The 19320-nt window shown below is 37.9% G+C and overlaps 5 protein-coding genes across 11 annotated transcripts; 2 read left to right on the top strand and 3 right to left on the bottom strand.

Annotated features, from left to right (window-relative positions):
• Positions 1 to 23: 23 nt before the first annotated feature.
• Positions 24 to 8118, bottom strand: LOC113209885 (zinc finger E-box-binding homeobox 2). 5 transcript variants are annotated; one of them, XM_026427641.2, is made up of 10 exons: positions 7921 to 8118; positions 6458 to 6687; positions 6143 to 6374; positions 5688 to 6057; positions 5265 to 5493; positions 5097 to 5190; positions 4436 to 4756; positions 4151 to 4355; positions 3756 to 4065; positions 24 to 3661 (listed from the first exon to the last, which is right to left on the bottom strand). In XM_026427641.2, the coding sequence occupies exons 1-10, from the start codon at positions 7961 to 7963 to the stop codon at positions 3059 to 3061; spliced, it is 2637 nt and encodes an 878-aa protein (XP_026283426.1). In that variant the 5' UTR covers positions 7964 to 8118; the 3' UTR covers positions 24 to 3058. The 5 variants fall into 5 exon arrangements, with proteins under 5 accessions (XP_026283426.1, XP_026283425.1, XP_052126281.1 ...); XM_026427640.2 differs by having other exon boundaries at positions 4436 to 4759; XM_052270321.1 differs by lacking the exon at positions 7921 to 8118 and adding an exon at positions 7647 to 7815 and having other exon boundaries at positions 4436 to 4759.
• A 192-nt stretch (positions 8119 to 8310) lies between these two features.
• Positions 8311 to 10092, top strand: LOC113209889 (metallophosphoesterase domain-containing protein 1). The gene is made up of 5 exons (XM_026427648.2): positions 8311 to 8587; positions 8779 to 8923; positions 9001 to 9241; positions 9334 to 9560; positions 9776 to 10092. The coding sequence occupies exons 1-5, from the start codon at positions 8465 to 8467 to the stop codon at positions 9904 to 9906; spliced, it is 867 nt and encodes a 288-aa protein (XP_026283433.1). The 5' UTR covers positions 8311 to 8464; the 3' UTR covers positions 9907 to 10092.
• Positions 10093 to 10147: 55 nt separating this feature from the next.
• On the bottom strand, positions 10148 to 16065 carry LOC113209888 (ribose-phosphate pyrophosphokinase 1). Of its 2 annotated transcripts, XM_026427646.2 has the most exons (8): positions 15925 to 16065; positions 14588 to 14795; positions 13786 to 13969; positions 13197 to 13259; positions 11920 to 12143; positions 11662 to 11835; positions 11432 to 11591; positions 10148 to 11359 (listed from the first exon to the last, which is right to left on the bottom strand). In XM_026427646.2, the coding sequence occupies exons 1-8, from the start codon at positions 15938 to 15940 to the stop codon at positions 11267 to 11269; spliced, it is 1122 nt and encodes a 373-aa protein (XP_026283431.1). In that variant the 5' UTR covers positions 15941 to 16065; the 3' UTR covers positions 10148 to 11266. The 2 variants fall into 2 exon arrangements, with proteins under 2 accessions (XP_026283431.1, XP_026283432.1); XM_026427647.2 differs by lacking the exon at positions 13197 to 13259 and having other exon boundaries at positions 15925 to 16064.
• On the top strand, positions 15098 to 18441 carry LOC113209891 (ubiquitin-conjugating enzyme E2-22 kDa). The gene is made up of 5 exons (XM_026427655.2): positions 15098 to 15357; positions 16306 to 16458; positions 16552 to 16634; positions 16715 to 16878; positions 16946 to 18441. The coding sequence occupies exons 1-5, from the start codon at positions 15295 to 15297 to the stop codon at positions 17080 to 17082; spliced, it is 600 nt and encodes a 199-aa protein (XP_026283440.1). The 5' UTR covers positions 15098 to 15294; the 3' UTR covers positions 17083 to 18441.
• LOC113209892 (uncharacterized) lies at positions 18428 to 19299 on the bottom strand. 2 transcript variants are annotated; one of them, XM_026427657.2, is made up of 3 exons: positions 19158 to 19299; positions 18740 to 19075; positions 18428 to 18641 (listed from the first exon to the last, which is right to left on the bottom strand). In XM_026427657.2, exons 2-3 carry the CDS (start codon positions 18983 to 18985, stop codon positions 18429 to 18431), a joined length of 459 nt encoding a protein of 152 aa, XP_026283442.1. In that variant the 5' UTR covers positions 18986 to 19075; positions 19158 to 19299; the 3' UTR covers position 18428. The 2 variants fall into 2 exon arrangements, with proteins under 2 accessions (XP_026283442.1, XP_026283441.1); XM_026427656.2 differs by having other exon boundaries at positions 19164 to 19283.
• Positions 19300 to 19320: the final 21 nt, after the last annotated feature.

A 19320-nucleotide genomic window follows, 5' to 3' on the forward strand; every position in this document is an offset into this window, starting at 1 on the left:
TAGATTCGAAAACACTTTTGAAGTAGCACCTCGACATTTACAAGAGTATTACTTAAAATAGTAGTTTAGCTGAATGTTTAAGGTGGCGAAATTTTGATTGGTATTATACAAAGAAGACAAAGTTTGAGTCAGGCGCAGGCTACAAACATTTCCGTGTTTCTGTGTTTTTTGGGGAGGAAAAGGAAATTACATTAAAACAGAGGAGCTCTATTACACACACTTTCTCAAGCTACTAAAGAGTGAATCTGAAACTTCAAACCAAAATGTTAAAGTGCAAGAAAGCACATTTAGAGCGTTAATCAAAAGTCATGGGGACACCAAAATCACACAGATCAATCTTATGTTTTAATTCATTATGTAGCTTTTCATCAGTTGTTCCTAAGCCTTAATATTGAACCTTATAAATTTACTTGATCACAGAAATTTGTTTCCAACCTTTCAGAAGTTTAGAAATCAAAATATAAAATGTACTAGTGCCCATTAAGATAAAGTTAGTATCTTAAATACTGTGTGTGTTGGAATTAAGCTAGATATAGAACATTAGATTTTTATATATGTAAAGTCGAGAAATATAAGGACATGCTCTTTTTAAATACTATTTTAAGAAACAATATTTAAAACAGAGATGAGCAAAATTTAGTATCACCTTAGCTAAGACATAGGTCTAGAAGAGATTTGAAGTTCCATTTAGCCATCCAAAATATTTTCTTTTCCCAGGTCAGGTACAGTTTACAAAGAACTATATTTGAATTAGTTTGTCTTATGTTAAATTCCAATGCAAAAGTTAGCCCAAGACCCTTTCCAAAAACAACTTTAGCTTGAGCACACAGTGCTGCTGGAGAGGTGAAACAAACACTCCCAAAGCCATAAAAAAATAAGAGTGCAAACATTCCAGCAAAATATTACAATTGTCAATATAAGCCTCACAATAGATTTACATACATTAAATGGTAAAGACTACAATAAGAAGTTGCAGCGCTGACAAATTTAAAAAATAAGGTACTGTTACAGTGAGGAATAACCCTTACTACAAGCCCATTAATTTGATGTGTCAAATGGGCGCAACTAGTCTAAACCGATCGGATCAGTCTTGCATCTCTCGCAAGTGTAAATTGCAATGAGCAATTTCGGTTGAGATGAAATTGATAGACACAACCTTACTTCTAGAGTGTAAGATGTTCTTTCAAATTCAATCTAAAGCGAAATTGAAGTCCCATGCAAGCTTAGAAGAGTAGAAGAATCTACATACATGCAGAAACTAAATTGAATCATTAATTGGAAGTTAATCTGTCCATAATGTGGCAGAAGAAGCTATGCATAATGTAAAGAATAACTTGGTTTGAAGTTAAATGAAGTAATTGTAATAGATTAACCAGTGTTACCCTCATCTATGCACACTAATGAACAATCACAGAAAAATCTTTTCTTTTCAGACATCTGTTCAGAAAATTTTACACCAAGGCTCCAAAGAAAACAAAAGTTTCCTCAGATATACTGCCGCGAAAGGGTAATTTTTTACATGAAACTGAGATAAAATGGTGCATGTAAAGAGCCATACTCCACTGTCAATGATACGTTACCAGTGACTCATTCACTTGAGCCTGTATCTGTTTGCTTGGAAATAATGCCAACCATCTCTATAAATAATAGAATTGTTTAAAATATTATTGCTTTTGAGGAACAAATTGCAGATTGAGAGTTAACATGCCACAAACATATTTTCTGTGGGAGCAAATCAGTAAAAAGATTGAAATTACAAAGGCACCTTTATCACAAGGAGATTTGCACTCAATTACAAAACCAGAAAATGCTCACATTTCATAGAATATTTTCGGCAGTTTTCTGTAAGTGGGCATATAAACAGACAAATTTAAATTTCAACCCACCGTCAAGAAAAAAGACAACTTGTGACAGACTGAATGTTAGTTATATGGTCCAAAATTTAATTGGAAATGAACAATGAATGATTGATCTGTTAGATACACTTAGGTACATAGCAAAACAAAACAAGATTGTTATGAAAATCTAATTGTGAGCATAGGTAGATTTGAGTCCTCTTCTATGGGAAATGTGTTAAATTACCCCTAACTAACCTTATGTTTCAACATTGTATACAAAATAGTTTTTTCCTTATTTCTTCATAGACAAAAACAAAACTGCACTAATAAAAATATCAATCAACATCAAATCCTTTACCAAGTCCTTTCAATCACATAAGTTTTCATGTAGTTTCAAGCAAAACAATGAAAAGTAATTGACCAATTTGAAAACATAGCTAGTCCAGTGCATGCACACATCTTGCCAACTAGGTCACTAGTGCCACTACAACATAATCTCTCATAAGGTTATCACCAAACAAAATGAAAAAACTGAAAGATATGTAAGGAAATACAGTAACAAACCATTGTTATAACAAACACCCTAGAATACCATAACCAATGGCCTATGGTACTTCAACTACAATTTCCAACAAATGCAGCTTCACAACAGTTACGATGTTACCCAGGCACAAAGCTTCGTACAAATGTGATTAAACTTCTAGTGACAAGATACAAATCTGTCCATAGTTCTTGTTCAAATGCACTGACATAAGTTATTAATCGGAAGGTTGGGGTACTCAGACTGACTTCCTACAAGTTTCCATGCAAAATATGTTAAAGTACAGAAAAAAAAAAAAACATACTCGAAGCAAGTACTTCCATCTAATAAGCAAACTAAACACTTCCATAATTTATACAATGAAATTATTAGATGGGTGCAATAAACCCTTGATAAGAGAAATAAATCCTCAAAATGGATGCTTTAAGAATTCCATTGGTCCCAGCAAACCAATGTTAGCTGGCAGTTTCTTAAGCCCAAAGAGGCATGAAAAGGCAGTCTTCAGGTGACTGAACAGTCTTAGAGTTGCTTAACTCTGTTCCAGTTAAGCATCACAAATCCACCACAGTGGATCTTTAAATCCTAGTAAACTAGCCAACAAGACATCACATAATCCAGTCAAGACACATTTAGTAATTTTACTGGCTGGAGGGGTAAGTTTCTTGGAAAAAAAACTTTCTTACGCAAGCATAAGACTTATAGTATCATTTTTAGATTGACGTGGCATTAAATTTTGATTAGCCAAGAGTAAAACAGTTGCTTGCTGTGAATCGGATCCAATAACACTAAGGCCCGGTTTGTTACCAACTAAGTATCGAGACTGCAGCAGAGCAAGTGATTGAGGAATAGCTGCATTACTTTTCTGACCAGACAATATGGTAGCCAAATTATCTGTGTTACCATTTGCAGAGTTTTGAACTTTCTTCTTTGATTTTGAGGAAGAATCTTTTACACTTTCAGATGAGCCTGATCTCTTTACGCCTGCAGATGTTGGTAGAACTTGAAATTTGGTGGAATTTTTGGCAATTTGTACAACAGCAGTAGCAGTAGCAAATGTGCCATCATTTGATTCATCACCTGGAGACTGTTCTCCCGCACTCCACTCTGTTTCAGCAACAGTTTCTCCATCGTCAGAGTTGGCTTTCCTTTCACCATCAGCGAAGGAGATATCACTTTGCCGGATAGCCTCTCTAACAATATCATTAAAGTTGAGAGCACTGTCATTTGTTATCTCTGTGACAACAGATCCAGTTAAATCTTCTTGAACACAGTTCTCAAAAGTCTGGAAAACATGAACCATGTGTTTTAATCTCAAGGGGCATTCTGATTATAATTATAAAAAAAGGTCATTAAATTTCTGTAACTTTGCTACCAACCAATTCAACCTCTTCAACAATTTCGGGTTTCATAACTCGGACTCCAGATTCTAGCTTGTCAGAAATATCTTCGGCGCCACTGGATGAGTAACCATCTTCTTCTTCCTCTTCTTCATCAGAATCAGCATCAGCTGCTACTTTTCCATTTACAGAACCATTGCGAGATTGCTGATGTGAGAGAGGAGAGCGAGGCATGGTGCGAACACGTTTAAATTCCTCCTCAGAAAGAATAATAAGCCCTCCAGATGTTGTTAGAACTTTTCCATGCCTAGTTTTCAAGTGGCGCTTGTAAGTGTTCCTGGTTTTAAATCTAAGAGAAGAAGATAGATAAATTATGTGGATGTTCAACATATTGAAGATAGGAATCTTTAAAACATTAGTTCAATTATATTTACCTAAGCAAGCAATCAGAGCACTCAAACGGTGACTCCCCTGTGTGTCTGCGCCTGTGTTCCTTGAAGTGGGAAGGGTGTCTAAATTTGCGCCCACAGTCATGGCAAGTAAACCGAGTCTGGTTTGAGTGAATAAGCATGTGATAGTTAAGAGAATGCTGACGAGTAAAGGCAGCTCGGCAAATGCGGCACTCATAAGGCTTGATACCTGAAAATAAAGTAAGGAATTAAAGATTAAAAAGACTACACAGCAAGTAGATAAAATGAAAAGAAAGGGAAAAATCTTACCAGCATGACTACGATAGTGACTCATCAGAGTGGTAGGAGCAGTGAAACAACGAGGTGGGCGGCAAATGCGACACTCAAGGGTGTCAAGAGATTGCAACCCTGCAGGACTACCTTTGGTTTTGATAGCATTGATAAGACGGATTGCCATTTCTTTCTCAGCTTTTGACTGCCCGATGAACTTCGCTTTCCCTTTAGGCTTCTTGTGCTGATGAAATTCATCACGTTCTACAGCTGTTGTTTCCCAGGTCAACTCTCGAGTCTCTCTTCCATTTAACTCATGATTTGACGGCTCACGGCGGTTGTCACAAAGAACAGGCAGATCTTCTGAAATAGAAGGCTTCCTTAGTAAAAATGGGATGTGCTAATAGTTGATGGATTTAGTCTAACAGCTTTTATTAACACAAATACAAGCTACCAATGGACTACATTAAAATTTGGTAAATGAAGAGATGGGCCAATTGGCTTAACCCGAAAACAGTCACACATCGCTTACCTCTCAGTTTTGATATTATAGATTTTAAGATGTCCTTAAGTTTGGCAGCTATGCAGAAAGTTATTACACCCTTAGCAACATGCATGACAAACCAAAATAACCCCGCAAACCAAAAGATATTTTGTTTTCCTCAAAAGAGGAAAGGGAAAGAAGGAAGAAATAAATTACCTGACTTGATGGTTTTAGCTGGTGGTTCAGTCCTCACGTCAATCTCACGTCCAACCGATGGGACCCGCTTGTTACTTATGGTTTCCACAAATACCTGTTGAAAATGGAATTTGTGAAAACTGAGACACTATGCTAAATAATTGATACAAGCAGATAGATAGTACTTACTTCTGGTGAATCCAAGACTGGATCCAAACCAGGTTCTGGCTTGATGAAAATACGTGATACCTCACTGCTGTAAACACTGTTGATGATGCTTCCATTGGAATTCTCAGTTCCTCGTGAAGTGTAGCTGTGCTCAGTATAGATACTCTTCTCACCTTCAGAATCTTGATCTTTTGACTCGCTATTTACAGCAACATGTTCACGTGATGGACTGCCAGGTGGAGGCAAGTCGCTAAAATAAAATTAAAGAAGCAATGAATACATTTTACACAAAGGGTGCCTGAGTGTCTTTGAGAATCAAAAGCATTAAATGGGTATGTGGATCCCAGTGCCCCTACCAGCCAGGCTCAAGACCATATACCCAATATAATGTCTAACAATAATTCAACTAAGTACAAAAGGGTGTAAGTTGTCATCACTTCGTACCCATATCGACTGCCAGTGCTGCAACAGGACACAGTGTCTTCATCTGAATCGACAGAACTTTGCTGAGAAGGTATAATAGTCTGAATGGGAGAAGTCTGAGCAGGCACAGGTGTGGGAATATCAACAATTTTAAGCAAATTCAAACTTTGAAGTTTTGGTTGAGAACGGTCATTAGGAGACTTCCAGTCCCCTGCACCATCAACTTTGTTCTCCTTGTTGTTGACAGGTATATTCGTTATTTCATCATAGAGCTCTGAATAACGCAAGCGTGATGCTTTCACGGGTTCTACTTTAACTTTAGGATTGACTTTCTTTTTTGAGGGTTGAACTTTTGGGGCACGCCGCCTGCGGCTCACACGAATGGGTTCATCTTGAAAGAAAGAGAGACAAATGCTTAGTACATTGCAATCACAAGGCTCCACACTGACATGGAAGTGGAGAGAAGCTTAACATACCTGGCCCATGATTCTTTAGGTGCTCTAAGAGGTGAGTGCGCATCATCTGTCTAGCACGGCCTTCACTACCAAAACTAGAGAATGTTTGGCCACATAACTCTGGTTCCAAAAGGCAGGTGTAGGTAAAAGTACGGCGCATTTCATCTCCATCAAGTCTAGAGCAAAGCCTGAGCTGTTGGGAAAGTGACAATGAACGCAGCTTAGCAGCGGTCAATGTGTCCACCTCAGCTCTCTAAACAGTAAACAGATCAAAATTAATTAGCAATAATAATAAATTACTTTTGAGACAGCAAATTAAGGTCCATTGTAATTTACCTTAGAAGATTTCCTGCGAGCTGACTCTTTGGGTTCAGGTTTCTCTCTTGGCTCTCGGACAGCTCTTTCAGTGGATTTTTTCTTGACTGGAGAAGTCTTTACAGTGGGATCACTATGCAAGGTTTGAGAGGCTACTTCTGCGAGCATGTCCAGAAGGCCTGATGCAGGACGGAGGGAAGGTATGTGATCCATTTTCCAATTGTTTCCACTATCAGATCGTCCTTTAGAGGCTACAACAGAATTAAAGCACATCTTTAAACACATGTCAAAAAATATATATAGCAAAAGTCAACAATGATTTTTTTTTTCAAAAAGTGTGTAAATTTATGGGAGTACAAAAGACGGTTGTTATTTACTCCCTTAAAAGAAATTTAAGAATGTTTCTTTCGTCAATTCTATTTAAATAATACTTTTTAAATTTGTCAAAAAAAGGGGGGAGAGAGCAACATAGACTGATTAATGATAACTTTAAAAACAAAAACAAAATAACAGTATGTAGCAGAAACTAATGACTGTTAAAAATTAAGTTTACCTCCTTAGAGCACATTAACAGGAATGCCAACATTCGCCAATGATTCAGTTAATTTAGATACTCAAAGTAAGGTTAAAACAGTATTTTACGAAGATCTCATCAGGAAAAAACGGACGGAAAACGTCCTTTCCAACACCCCCCTGAACATAACCTCTGAACATTCCAACAGGTTCCGCCGCTCACCAGGCTCATAACTAAGCCTGAAATACGGTTAAGGCTAATTCTTTAAAATCAATTTCGACAAACAACTGTAGACCAATTAGGGTTATAACAACCTATTTCGAGAAATATTAAAGTGACAGGGAACATCCGATAGCTACATGGAAAAGCAAATAAACTTGAAAGAAGTGCCACTGTCGGCACGCAAACGCATAAACAACCAGGGAGGCGCCCATTGTGATGGGGATGCAGAAGGACGCTTTCGCATTTTCATAACATTTACATGGATTTGTAAGCACAGTATACGTACTCGGCATCTCCAAGCACTACAGTTGCAAATAAATAGTACAAATCAATCGTTTTCATCGGATTTTACAAACAGGCGTCATGTTTACAAGAACCATTGGCCATGACTCGCTGGCAACTACGAGTGGTCATGGCACACATAAACAGAGCGATAGGCGTACTATTTCTTGCTGAAATATCGAAGACGCTTACCTGTCTATTACCATCGGTACAAGAACAAAAGGAAAAGAGTCACTATTGTACAAGTAACTTAAGTATTTAAGTCTAGACTACAGAAAATGGCAATATTTTCACTGACGCATCCAACAGTTGGTCTTGGCGCGAGTTAGAATAGCAGACGCCATGAGGAGACGCTAGCAGCCGATAGCTTCTGTCTCATTTACTACGCCTCAAATTCTCAGCAGGAATAGAAAATTTACCAACCTGTAGCCTCTGTAATCTTTTAAGACTTTTGAATTGTACTTACCTTTCGTTTTATCTTCATTTATCTTCTTGCGACCGTTAAACATTGTAATTGATCGACAAATGCGTCAGCGGCCATTACCCTTCTTGAACTCTTTGTCTGATGCTATCAGTGTTGCCAACAGGGAGGCCGTTGCCACCGGATGACTGTACGGGGGCCACATAGTCTGTTTTTCAAGTAACCTCATATGCTCACCGTCCATTTATAAAAATCCAGTTTATTATTTAGGCCTAAAGGACTCCAATATCCACGCTTCTATTGTAATACCAACCATCAAATAGCTTTGAAATACTAAAAACTGGATTTGTTATGTTTTGTGGTCAAATTTGGTCGGACGACCCCTCCACTCCGCAACCCCTCTCACCCTTCACCTTTGTGTTTGCGGAGTAGCGAAGTGGTCTGCTCTGTCTGCTTGGCTGTCTGCTGTTGCAAGTTGTTAAGTTAAAGGAAAGGTGTTTCTTGGACTCATTCATGTGGGGGAAAGAAAAATGTACCACATATATCTAATTAATAGAAGAATAGCTGCAGTAAAATAGCTAAAGCTGAAATGAAAGTGGGAATCCATAATCTCACACACAACCCTACTCAAGCATGGTCAGAGCTGTCAAAGTCTCAAAGGGTTTTGAAGATTCATGCTACACCTCCTAAAAGAGGGGTTGCACCCAACAAGGTCAGTGGTAAACCGCCCTTCTCTAGTTATATTTTCATTTTCTCTCTGATCATAAAATGAAATATATAAAAATAAGATGTATTTGATTTTGTTGATCTGTTGTTGTTTTGACATGGTTTTTGAAAAGGGAAAAGTTCCATTTTGAAAAATAAATATTTGACTGATTTAAACTTTACTTGTTTCTATTTTAGGTGAGAATTGTTTGTATGAGTGATACACATTCACTTACTTCTCATATAAAATTTGATGTGCCAGATGGAGATATATTCATACATGCAGGAGACTTTACCCGATGTGGTAGTTTGGAGGAAATCGTTGAGTTTAACGAATGGCTTGGTATGAAGGTTTGAATATCTGAAAGTAGCATTTTTCTTTAAACTTAAAATTTATGTGCTTTGTCCTCATTATTACAGGAAACTTGCCACACAAACACAAGATAGTTATAGCTGGCAATCATGAGCTGAGCCTAGACGAGAACTTCATTAAGAGCAACGACAAAGTTCTCCCCTCAACTGTCCCAACTTTGGGCTTATCTCGAAATGCTATTGCTGAAGCGATCCGCACCCCAAACGCTAAGCAATACCTGACCAACTGTACATACCTTCAAGACGAGGAAGTGATCATTCATGGCATTAAAATATATGGAACCCCTTGGTTGGTGAAAATCTTTTCTTTCATCCAATTATTTCCCTAATTATTCTTCCTATGAAGATCGAAATTACTCTTTGTATTTGCAAAAATTCTAGGCAACCAGAATTTTGTAAGTGGGCCTTTAACTTACCTCGAGGAGAACCTTGTCTATCAAAATGGGATCTAATTCCTGACGATACTGATATTCTGGTCAGTCACACACCTCCAATTGGTCATGGTGATCTATGCTGCACAGGTGTGCGGGCTGGCTGTGTTGAACTTCTTGCCACAGTTCAGCAGAGAGTCAAACCAAAATATCATGTTTTTGGGCACATACACGAAGGTGAGCACACCATGCTGTACTGATTTGTCAAATGCAGGGTTTATACTGGCCACAAGTGACATTTGTTGGATATGTTCTTGTGGGGTTTCAAGGCTTCTCATTGGCTGATTTCTAACAAATGACAATTGTGGCCAGTCTTAACCCTGCAAAATACTACATTGAGTGGTTTGGTTTGGCTATTTTGACCTTGTAACAAATTGACAATGTGTTTACAGGTTACGGTATTACATCAGATGGGAAGATAATTTTTGTGAATGCTTCGACCTGTGATATAAAATATGTACCCTCAAATCCTCCTGTAGTTTTTGATGTAATAATGCCGGTAGGAACTTCAAAAGCCTTATGAACATTGCGCATAGATTCAAGTTTGACCTACCATTTTATTAAATCAAATTGAAACACTAACATTTGCTCTGCTTATCTAGCAGCTAATGTCATGTCAGTACCCATAACAAGGGTACCTACCGGAGGATTAAATTGCAAACTGTAATCCTTTGAATATTTTTCCACAATTAAAATATGAAGATTGTTATTGGGATTGTATTGAAGTGATCTTAAAACAATGTCACCAGAAACCAAAAACGATGTTTACAAAATCTCATCAAAAATTTATTTTTTCTAATTTACATTGTACAAGCATCTAACTAACTTCAGGCCTTAAGTGTTCAGTTTGCTGAAGTTAAGTGAAAACATAACATTGCAGATCTAAAATTAAGTTTCTAAAATTTGTGATTGTAAATGATGTACTGTAGTCATCTCAAATAATCAACATTCGGTTACTAAATTAAACACAAAAAGACCCGTTACTTCACATGCGGAAATTGATACTGTGGTTCACAGAGAATTTACAAGAGTGCTTTCATCCCTAAATGTATCTGCTATAAAAGTTGTCAACAGACTAACAATACAAGATTCAAGTTCCTTTAGAGGACAGTCATACATAAAACAATAAAATAGACGTGTTCTGGATCAGGAAAATATGTTTATCAATCTCTTTCAAATCTTAACAAAATACTGATCAATACTAGAAAAGTAAGAGGGGCAAGAAATAATTAAAAAAACCAAAAACAAGACATGTGTCAGTGGGTAGATCAAGACCAAAACTTAGTGCTAATAGCAAGCACTACTTGATTCCACAAATCATTGAACTTTAAGCATTCAAGACCAGACAATCTGTACTTTTATACAACCCACGCAGCATTTGAAGACAAAGAATTAATCAACATAATTTCACAATAACTAACACAAGCCAAATTCAATCCTAAGTAGTAACATGAGCCAAACTGGCTCCACACATACTCACAGCCAATGACATACCCTCTGAGAGGAGTGCATAAACTACATATTACTTGGCCCTATGGTGAACCTATTAGAATGTCAACATTCACACCTTTGAAAGATGGTCTGTTTTCCATTTTACCATAGAATAGAGGAAAGATGAGATGAAGATTAAGACAGCCATGTCACATGAACACAGAAAATTTCACTTCAATACAATTTATGGCACACAATTTCCTTCCTTTGATGTTCTTACATTTCACCTAGTTTAGAGACAACTATTGAAACATCTACATTTTGCTTTGATTATTGGCTTTAATCATCAAATGTCAGTCCTAAAGATTAATTGATCATATCAGTGTACAGGTTGTCGGGTGTGATAAAACTGAACTTTAAAGACCCATAAACAAATTAAAATGGACAGGTACTTAATATGGAACATTGGAGAAAAGGTAGGACACACTTTCACCATTGTGTGTTCTCCTTACAGCTTCCGCAAACATCATAGACACATCAATACACTGTAAAAATAAAATAAAATTTAGAACCTCATAGAAAATGGTATGGATTGAGATACTTCATTCATTACCTACCTGAATACGAGGACAGTCTTTCATATGCCCATCTTGAGGAATGGTGTTAGTAACAACAACAGCCTCGAAACAGGCATTGTTGATCCTTGATATAGCGGGTCCAGAGAATATTCCATGAGTCAAAATTGCATATACTCGTGTAGCACCAGCTTCCAGAAGTCTGCAAGTACAAACTTTGTCATACAAGCCATTTGAAAAAACAAAAGAGAAGAAAGACGGATGAGTCTTACTTTTCAGCAGCATGGCAAATAGTACCACATGTGTCTGCCATATCATCAACAAGAATTGCAACACGGTCTTTCACATCTCCAACCAAAACCATTGATGCAACTTCGTTGGCCTTTTTGCGCTCTTTATGAATCAGGGCAAATTCAACATTTAATCGGTCAGCGATTGATGTTACCCTTGTTGGAGAAAAGGAAAAGATAGGTTAATCAAAGTTAAGGCCAGTAATCAATCATCCAAATACATTTAAAAAATGTTTATACCTCTTAGCACCCCCAGCATCTGGGGACACAATAATTGAATTGCGCCACTCTGCAATATTTTCCTTAATCCACTTCAAAACTGCAGGTTCAGCATACAGATTGTCAACAGGAATGTCAAAGAAGCCTTGAATTTGAGAAGCGTGAAGATCCATAGTAATGATATGATCAGCGCCAGCAACACTAAGCATGTTGGCAACAAGTTTAGCAGAAATTGGAGCACGACTCTGAAAAAACAAATACCCATGATAAATTCATGATAAATAGTTCCAATCTGTTCAGTAATAAAACCTTGATGTACAAAAAAAGCACGTAAAATTATGTCCCTAAGCAGATTCTCAAAAATAGCAATTAGCATTCACATGAGGGAATTTAAACAAATGGGAAACAAGAAATACCACTCAAATGTTAAACTTAAACACAAACAAGTTGCAGAAGACATGCAAGATAGCACAAGATGGTTTAAAGATGTAAGCTTTATTTTGTTATTTTTTTAATTGTTTTCAACTGATGGTCTCAAAATAAAACTTTGAGAGTTGGATCAGAAGCAGAGTATTGTGGTGATCAACCAGCGGCAAAATCATAACCACTTCAGTAGAAACTTCCTATCTTACATAGCACTATGAGTGATGTGTTAAAAAGAATTTTGGCAAGCTTTTCAAGTGTGTTAGAATTGACAGCCCACATGCTGTTTCAGAATCATGCAATACTTTTTGACAGTAATACATTTTTCCATATGCATGCACCCTATTCTATACAAAGAAGCTCTAATAGAGCCTCAAACTCATCTTTCTTCTTAAAGTGGGTCAAAGTCTGAACACAGATATTGAAGCTGAATCAACAAAGATCTGATAACCACAGAAGTTGCTTTGGGGGAAAGTCTGATGTCATCAAGTGATGGAAACTGATTCTGAGTGAGGTCAACACCCTAAGCAGCCGGACTGTCTACAACCAATCTCACTCCATACTGTTTGTCAAAGAGTGACAAACAAGACCAACTATGTAACACTGCCAGGGCCCAGGCACAGAACAACAGTCACCCTGTTTCTTTCGCAATGCAGTGAACTCTGACCCCATATCAGAGAGCCCACCACTCATGAATGGGTCAACAGTTTATCAGCACTCAACCCGAATCAAAGCTTGAAGGCCGCCAAACATAAAGTAGGCGACAGCTGTCATGTGTGAGGAAATATTTGAAAATCCCAGAGACAGACAATTTTTCCCAGTGACATCACAGAACCAAGCAACCTGTACCCTGTTACCGTGCAAAGAGAATTTACCCTGAACTTCCAATCGTTATTCTTGAAAGATGGTTCGACCACAGGTTTTCCGTCACCAGCAGTCTACAAATGAACATGTGGGAATCAGTCACATCTTACATTGTGAGGGTACAGTGGCTGAATGTGGCTGGATGTTCTACCACTATAATTGAAGAATAGGGTAGTAGATGCTGAGGTGTAACCAGAATGGTAGAGTGGTTATAGCTTTGTGCCACTTGTGTCAACCACCACAATTTACTAGATCCACACTTACCAAAACTTAGATGCTTATACAAAAGAACTTCAGTGTAAGTCAAGGAAGATTTTCAAGTTATGCAATAGATGAGAGCAATAGCAAACAAAGAATTTTGATGAATTAAAAAAGTCAAGAAAATAAAGGTGAGTAGCAACATACTTATTAGTCTGGATTAGAAACCAGCAGGCATAAGAAGTGACTGAACTTAAGTTAAATGAAAACCATTTAAAGTCAAAATGTCTTATGTAATACAGTACATCACCCAATAGGCTACAGCTTAGATAAAAACTACAGTGAAAAACAAAATCAAGGCACAAACTTGAAACAAATGGAATTCAATATCTTTTGACGTACCTTGTCCTTTTTGTCCTGGCGGGCATAAGGGAAGCAGGGGATGACAGCAGTCACTCGTGAAGCAGAAGCAATTTTACAGGCATTTATCATGATGAGCAATTCCATCAGGTTGTCATTAACTTCCCCACTGCCACTCTGCACGATGTAGACATCTTCTCCACGCACAGACTCTCCAATCTCCACACTGCAATGATAAACAAATCATGTCAAATTAGAAGCCGTCCCTCTTATGTCCCAGTAACACCTTCGGACAGGTCGAGGCCACCCTCTTCGTGAGCACGCGCTGCACCGCTGCGGCCGCTGGTGCAGCAGCGGAGGTAGCAGCAGCGTGGGTAAAAGGAATGCACCGCGGATACAGTTGCAGGGTCAGCGAAGCGATGCTGATCCGCCAAGCGGCCTCCACAGGATCGGCGGCCGTGCCGACGCCGGAAAACAACGTGACAGGTGCGAGGACGTGACTGTTATGAGAGAAGGTAACGCATCCAGGGATCTCTCTCCGCGCTCCCTCGAAATTGTGAAGGGACAAGACCCATGACCATGCGGGCGCCTAATCAAAACATGCCACGATTTTTTTTAATTTTTTTTTTTTGAGCCGTGTTAAAGCAGACTATTGATGCGAAAAGGCACAGGTGTCGGTATTCCTACAGGTCATGCCGCGCCGATAGGTTATGAGACCAGATACATTGTCTGCTGACAAAACAAGGAAACGCCGAGGAAACTATTTACGCGAGAAAACTCGTCGTCCTTAATGTGGACGACAAGTTCCGAAGTGTAGCGAAGAACGGGTCCTTAAAGTGCTCACCATGTTTCTAAGTTGCTGAACTTCTTGGTGACGACTTTTCCTAAATCAATGCCCAGTCGATCCACGATCCTTTGGGCAAGATCTGGGTGCGAGGTGCCGCTGAAGACTTTGATGTTCGGCATCCTGCTGCGGATTACAACGTTTGGCCTCTCGAGGTTTGCTCGCAACAAACTCTTAGCACGCACTGGCTGCGATAACACGGGCATCACTAAAAACACAAATAACCAATCGGAAAGCCTGCTGAAGAGCGATTGGATACGTCACATCCGCCTCCGCTACCTCCCCCACTCCCACTCATCGCACTTCCTCTCAACCCCTCGCCCGCTTCTTCACACCGAAATAATCCAAATTTAAGAATTGAAGATGTCGCCACAGCGTTTCGGGATAATAACAATGAATAATGGTATTTCTCAAATAAAAACTCGAAAACGCACGTCATGGCGTCATGTCACCATTAAATGGGAGCTGGCTGGACCGTGCTACTGAAGTGTATAGCCACGATGAGAGAAGAAGAACAAAAGCAACAGCATTCAAACAAACTGGAAGACAGTGAGCTGCTGCTTCATGTTCACAATTTGAAAGTTTATTAAATACTGTTGTCTTTGTTCCAAAGGGCAACACAATTAACACGAACTACGAAAAAAATTAGTTTATGCGATAATTTTAAATTGGTATGTTTTACTCGTAAAACACGAGCCCCGGACGAAATGGCAAACATAGCTGCTCAAAGAATCAAGAGAGAATTCAAAGAGGTTATAAAAAGTGAAGAGGTAGGAACATGACTTACATATTTCAAAATTTAAAAATATTAGATGTTATTTCAAGCCATTCCTTAATAATGCCCTATTTGAGTTTAATCACTGGTTGAATCAAGTGTCATAAAGATGCAACAATGTCACGTTGGAAGACTTAAAGTTTTGCATCTCAACTAATATTTATGGCTATGCTACAGAATTGTTCTATTTCAGAGCACAGTTTCAATTTGCCAACCTTTTTCTGTTTTTTTATTTGGATTGTGGATCATTTCCAGCATGATCTGAGATTCAAATATTCTTGTCGCCTCTACTGGTTTGTTCTGTTATAAACTATATTGATGGCGACGATAAAGACATTTTAATTCATCTTCTGAATCTCATAAGCATTCCAACTTTTATTACATTACTTTCTACAGTTTGATTTATATTTGCTACGTGTTAACATCTCTCAGCTTTGTGAGCATCCTTGCAGTTCAATTCAGTCTGTACTAATTATACTTTGAGTTGGCTTAATAATTCATGTCTACATGCTGCTCTTGTTTACTAGTTTTGACTTTTTTTCAAAAATGCTTTTAGACTTACCATTTTTGGATTCCATTCTGGTCAAATCACTTGTTTTAACATAAACAGGTTTGTGTTTGCAAGCCCACTGCTTCTCTTAGTCAAAAACAAGAGTTTTGCTATGGCAGTGGTCGTGGGGTGGGGTCAAGAGGTCAATTGATAAGTGAGCCACCATTGTGACATCACAAGATGTTCCTCCCCTCTTTTTATGAGATAGCTCGAGCCTGAGCTTCAACATTCAAAATTGCACAATAAGAAGTTCTGATATAGATTTAGTTACAAATACTCTGTGGGACTCAAACATGTGATGAAACCTTGAGTGCAGAGAGATACTATGCTACAGATTGTCATATCTTTTATAGTTCATTTGAAATACCATGTTTGTTATACCACTACTTACAGGTTGCAAAATGTGCCATCAAAGTTGAGCTTGTCAGTGATAGCTACACAGAGCTCAAGGGTGAAATTGCTGGCCCACCAGATACTCCCTATGAAGGTGGTAATTTTGTTTTGGAAATAAAAGTTCCAGAAACATACCCATTTAATCCACCAAAGGTATGAATAGAACAGACAAAATATTTATTGGGATTTCAGAAGAAATCTGCTGTTTACCTATTTAATTTGACTTGACTTTTATGTTTTCTGAAGGTTCGCTTCCTCACTAAAATATGGCATCCCAATATTTCATCAGTCACAGGTGCCATATGCTTAGACATCCTGAAAGACCAGTGGTAAACATTCACATTCATGAGCATCAGATATTGGGAAGTTTTGAATCAACATGATAGAATCTATTTTTTATTTTTTGCAGGGCTGCTGCTATGACATTACGTACAGTTCTACTTTCTCTACAAGCACTATTATCTGCTGCCGAGCCAGATGATCCTCAAGATGCAGTAGTTGCTAAACAATATAAAGATGCACCTGAAATGTTTCGTCTAACAGCACGTCACTGGACTGCTGCCTATGCTGGAGGTAATCAGTACAGTTTATTCTCTTTAGTAGTACTTTTGATCATTTTTTCATATCTTTTTTATTTCAGGGCCATATAGCAATCCTGAGTTTGATTCCAAAATAAGACGCCTGACTGACATGGGAATAGAAAGTCATGATGCAAGAGTTGCTCTTTCTTCATTTAACTGGGACCTTGAACGTGCTACCGAGCAGTTATTCAGTTAGTCTTTTTGTGATGAACTAAAATCGTACTAGTGAGCACTGAACTCACCAAGTGAAAGGAATTTGTTGCTCTTCTGAACAGTCAGAATAGCTGATGCATTGTGATCATGTTTAGGCATCTCATATTTATGAAAATTTCATGGGTTGTGCTCTGTGATTATTATCTACAGTTCTCATGTTTACATGATTTTTTTTTTATATTTCAACATGTTGTGAATTTGTTGCCTATACTTCACTGCAACAACTGATGAATTCTTTGTTGGGATTTTTTTTAAATGTATATTTCTTACCTACTTTGTAATATTTAGGACCAACTGAGTGTGCTAGTATTTTCAAGGTATGTTTTGTACATATTATCTCCATAATTTGTTGGGCCCTGTTTGATTGATTTATTATGGCTGTCCTCAAAATTAATATTTTGATGTGCTCCAATCCAAACCTATCTCTTAAGATAAGCTTTCAAACTGTGTCTGGTACTTCACTGGGCACAAAATAATGAACTACACTTCATCTTCTCAAAATAGTATACTCATTGTCACCCAAGTAGACAGTAAGAAGTATTACTTTATTTAAAATTTTATTTGTCAATTTTTAAATCTTGGTTTTTGTTTAATTTTGAATGTTTTAATTTTCCACCTTCTATTTTACAAAATTTGCTTTCTTCTGATTTTCATTTAACTTAGTGATTTATATTACATCAGCTGTGCCATTTCCATTCTTTGCTGCATACAAAGTCAGCAAGTTTTCAAACACCCTGACTTTTCTTTCTTCTATGGAATTCCTTGCATTCAAAGCATTTGCTATGTTTTGCATGGCTTTAGCCAGGCTCAGTTCAGTAACATTATCTATAAAAAATAAAAATAAGAATTGTTAACAAAAACTTTTTGCTACAGAAATTGTGACAGTTTATCTATTACACACCCAAAGTGTTCTCTGTCGAACTTGTACTAGATTTGCCCAGATCATTTGCAGTTCGGTGTACTGTTGTCGAATCCAGGCACTCATTTTGAGGTGATGTTGAACTGTCTTTCTTTTCCCCTGAAATTTCTGCATTTCCAGTTAAAGCTTCGTCCTTTTAAAGGGTTTTGTGAGGAAAGAAAAAGAAGACAAAATGGGTCATAAATTTTAAAAAGAAGGTTTCTTCAAGCCAGATTGTACACCTAATCAGTATTGGTAAAGAATTTCAATTCTTGAAAGTCAGCTTGCTACGTGGTTTAGGGTGTATAACTTAAATGGCAGTTCAACTACATTTCAGTTTGGAAAGAAAGAGCTTGTATTAGGATTGCAAGGATATTTAAAAAGCAATTTTGCTGTAAAATTTGTAAAAAAAAAAATGTGATAAATGTCTTTTAATGCAAAGTAGCTTGTTTTTGTTTGATTTTATTTAATTCCAACTCATTGTGTGTACGTGAACTACTTACTGAGATGGATAGATTTAGAAGATTTGCAATTTTTTCTTGAAGGGGAGAGAGTTCTAACAGTGGAGGTTCATTCACGGTACAGAGTTTTGCCATTGACTCTTTTGCTTTCAGGCTCTCATAGCGCTTCAAGTCCTGCCATGACTGAAACAAAATGTCTATTAAAACTTAATTTTGTTGGGAAAGCAATGAAAACATGATGTGTAGAGGCTGTAAGAGTAAGGAAAAAATTGATCTCCTACCCTCCTCCACCCGCCTCCATCTTTCTGAGCACCAGACTCGCACTTGTTCAAAATAGTTGCAAGCTTTTGCCAGAGCTCATCCCTATCATGTCTATTCGATGTTCCTCCCACTGAGCGATCAAGAACCATATTGGGATGCTGGGTAAGAAATTCAAGCATCAAACATCGCTGTTTCTCACTCATTGAAGATGACCCTTTCTTCAGTGCCAAGTCGCAAGAGAGTCGTTTCCTTTTTGCTGGTTGCATTATTCAGACAAAATAAGCTTCTGTCCATGAATCTGAACAGTCTGCTTATGAAGCACTTAATATTCCCTAAAACGTGAAGCCGTTGGAAGCCTGGGGTAAAACGATAAACACACCCGCGTCATTGTGTAGGTTTCACTTCTTAGAAATATAAGAAAATCGAAATCACGAGTACTAGTACTGCATATGAAGATCCCTATCGACGAATTTCATGAGGTTTAATTCAGAAATCAGACTGGGCGATAAATCTAAGATTTCTGTGACAACACACACACATACAGACGACGCCGCTTGGCGTCGGATCGGATGTTCTGCTTTCCTAATGTGAATGTAAATTT

Source organism: Frankliniella occidentalis, unplaced genomic scaffold, assembly GCF_000697945.3.
Source record: "Frankliniella occidentalis isolate FOCC.00 unplaced genomic scaffold, Focc_3.1 Scaffold117, whole genome shotgun sequence".
Lineage (NCBI taxonomy): Eukaryota > Metazoa > Arthropoda > Insecta > Thysanoptera > Thripidae > Frankliniella > Frankliniella occidentalis.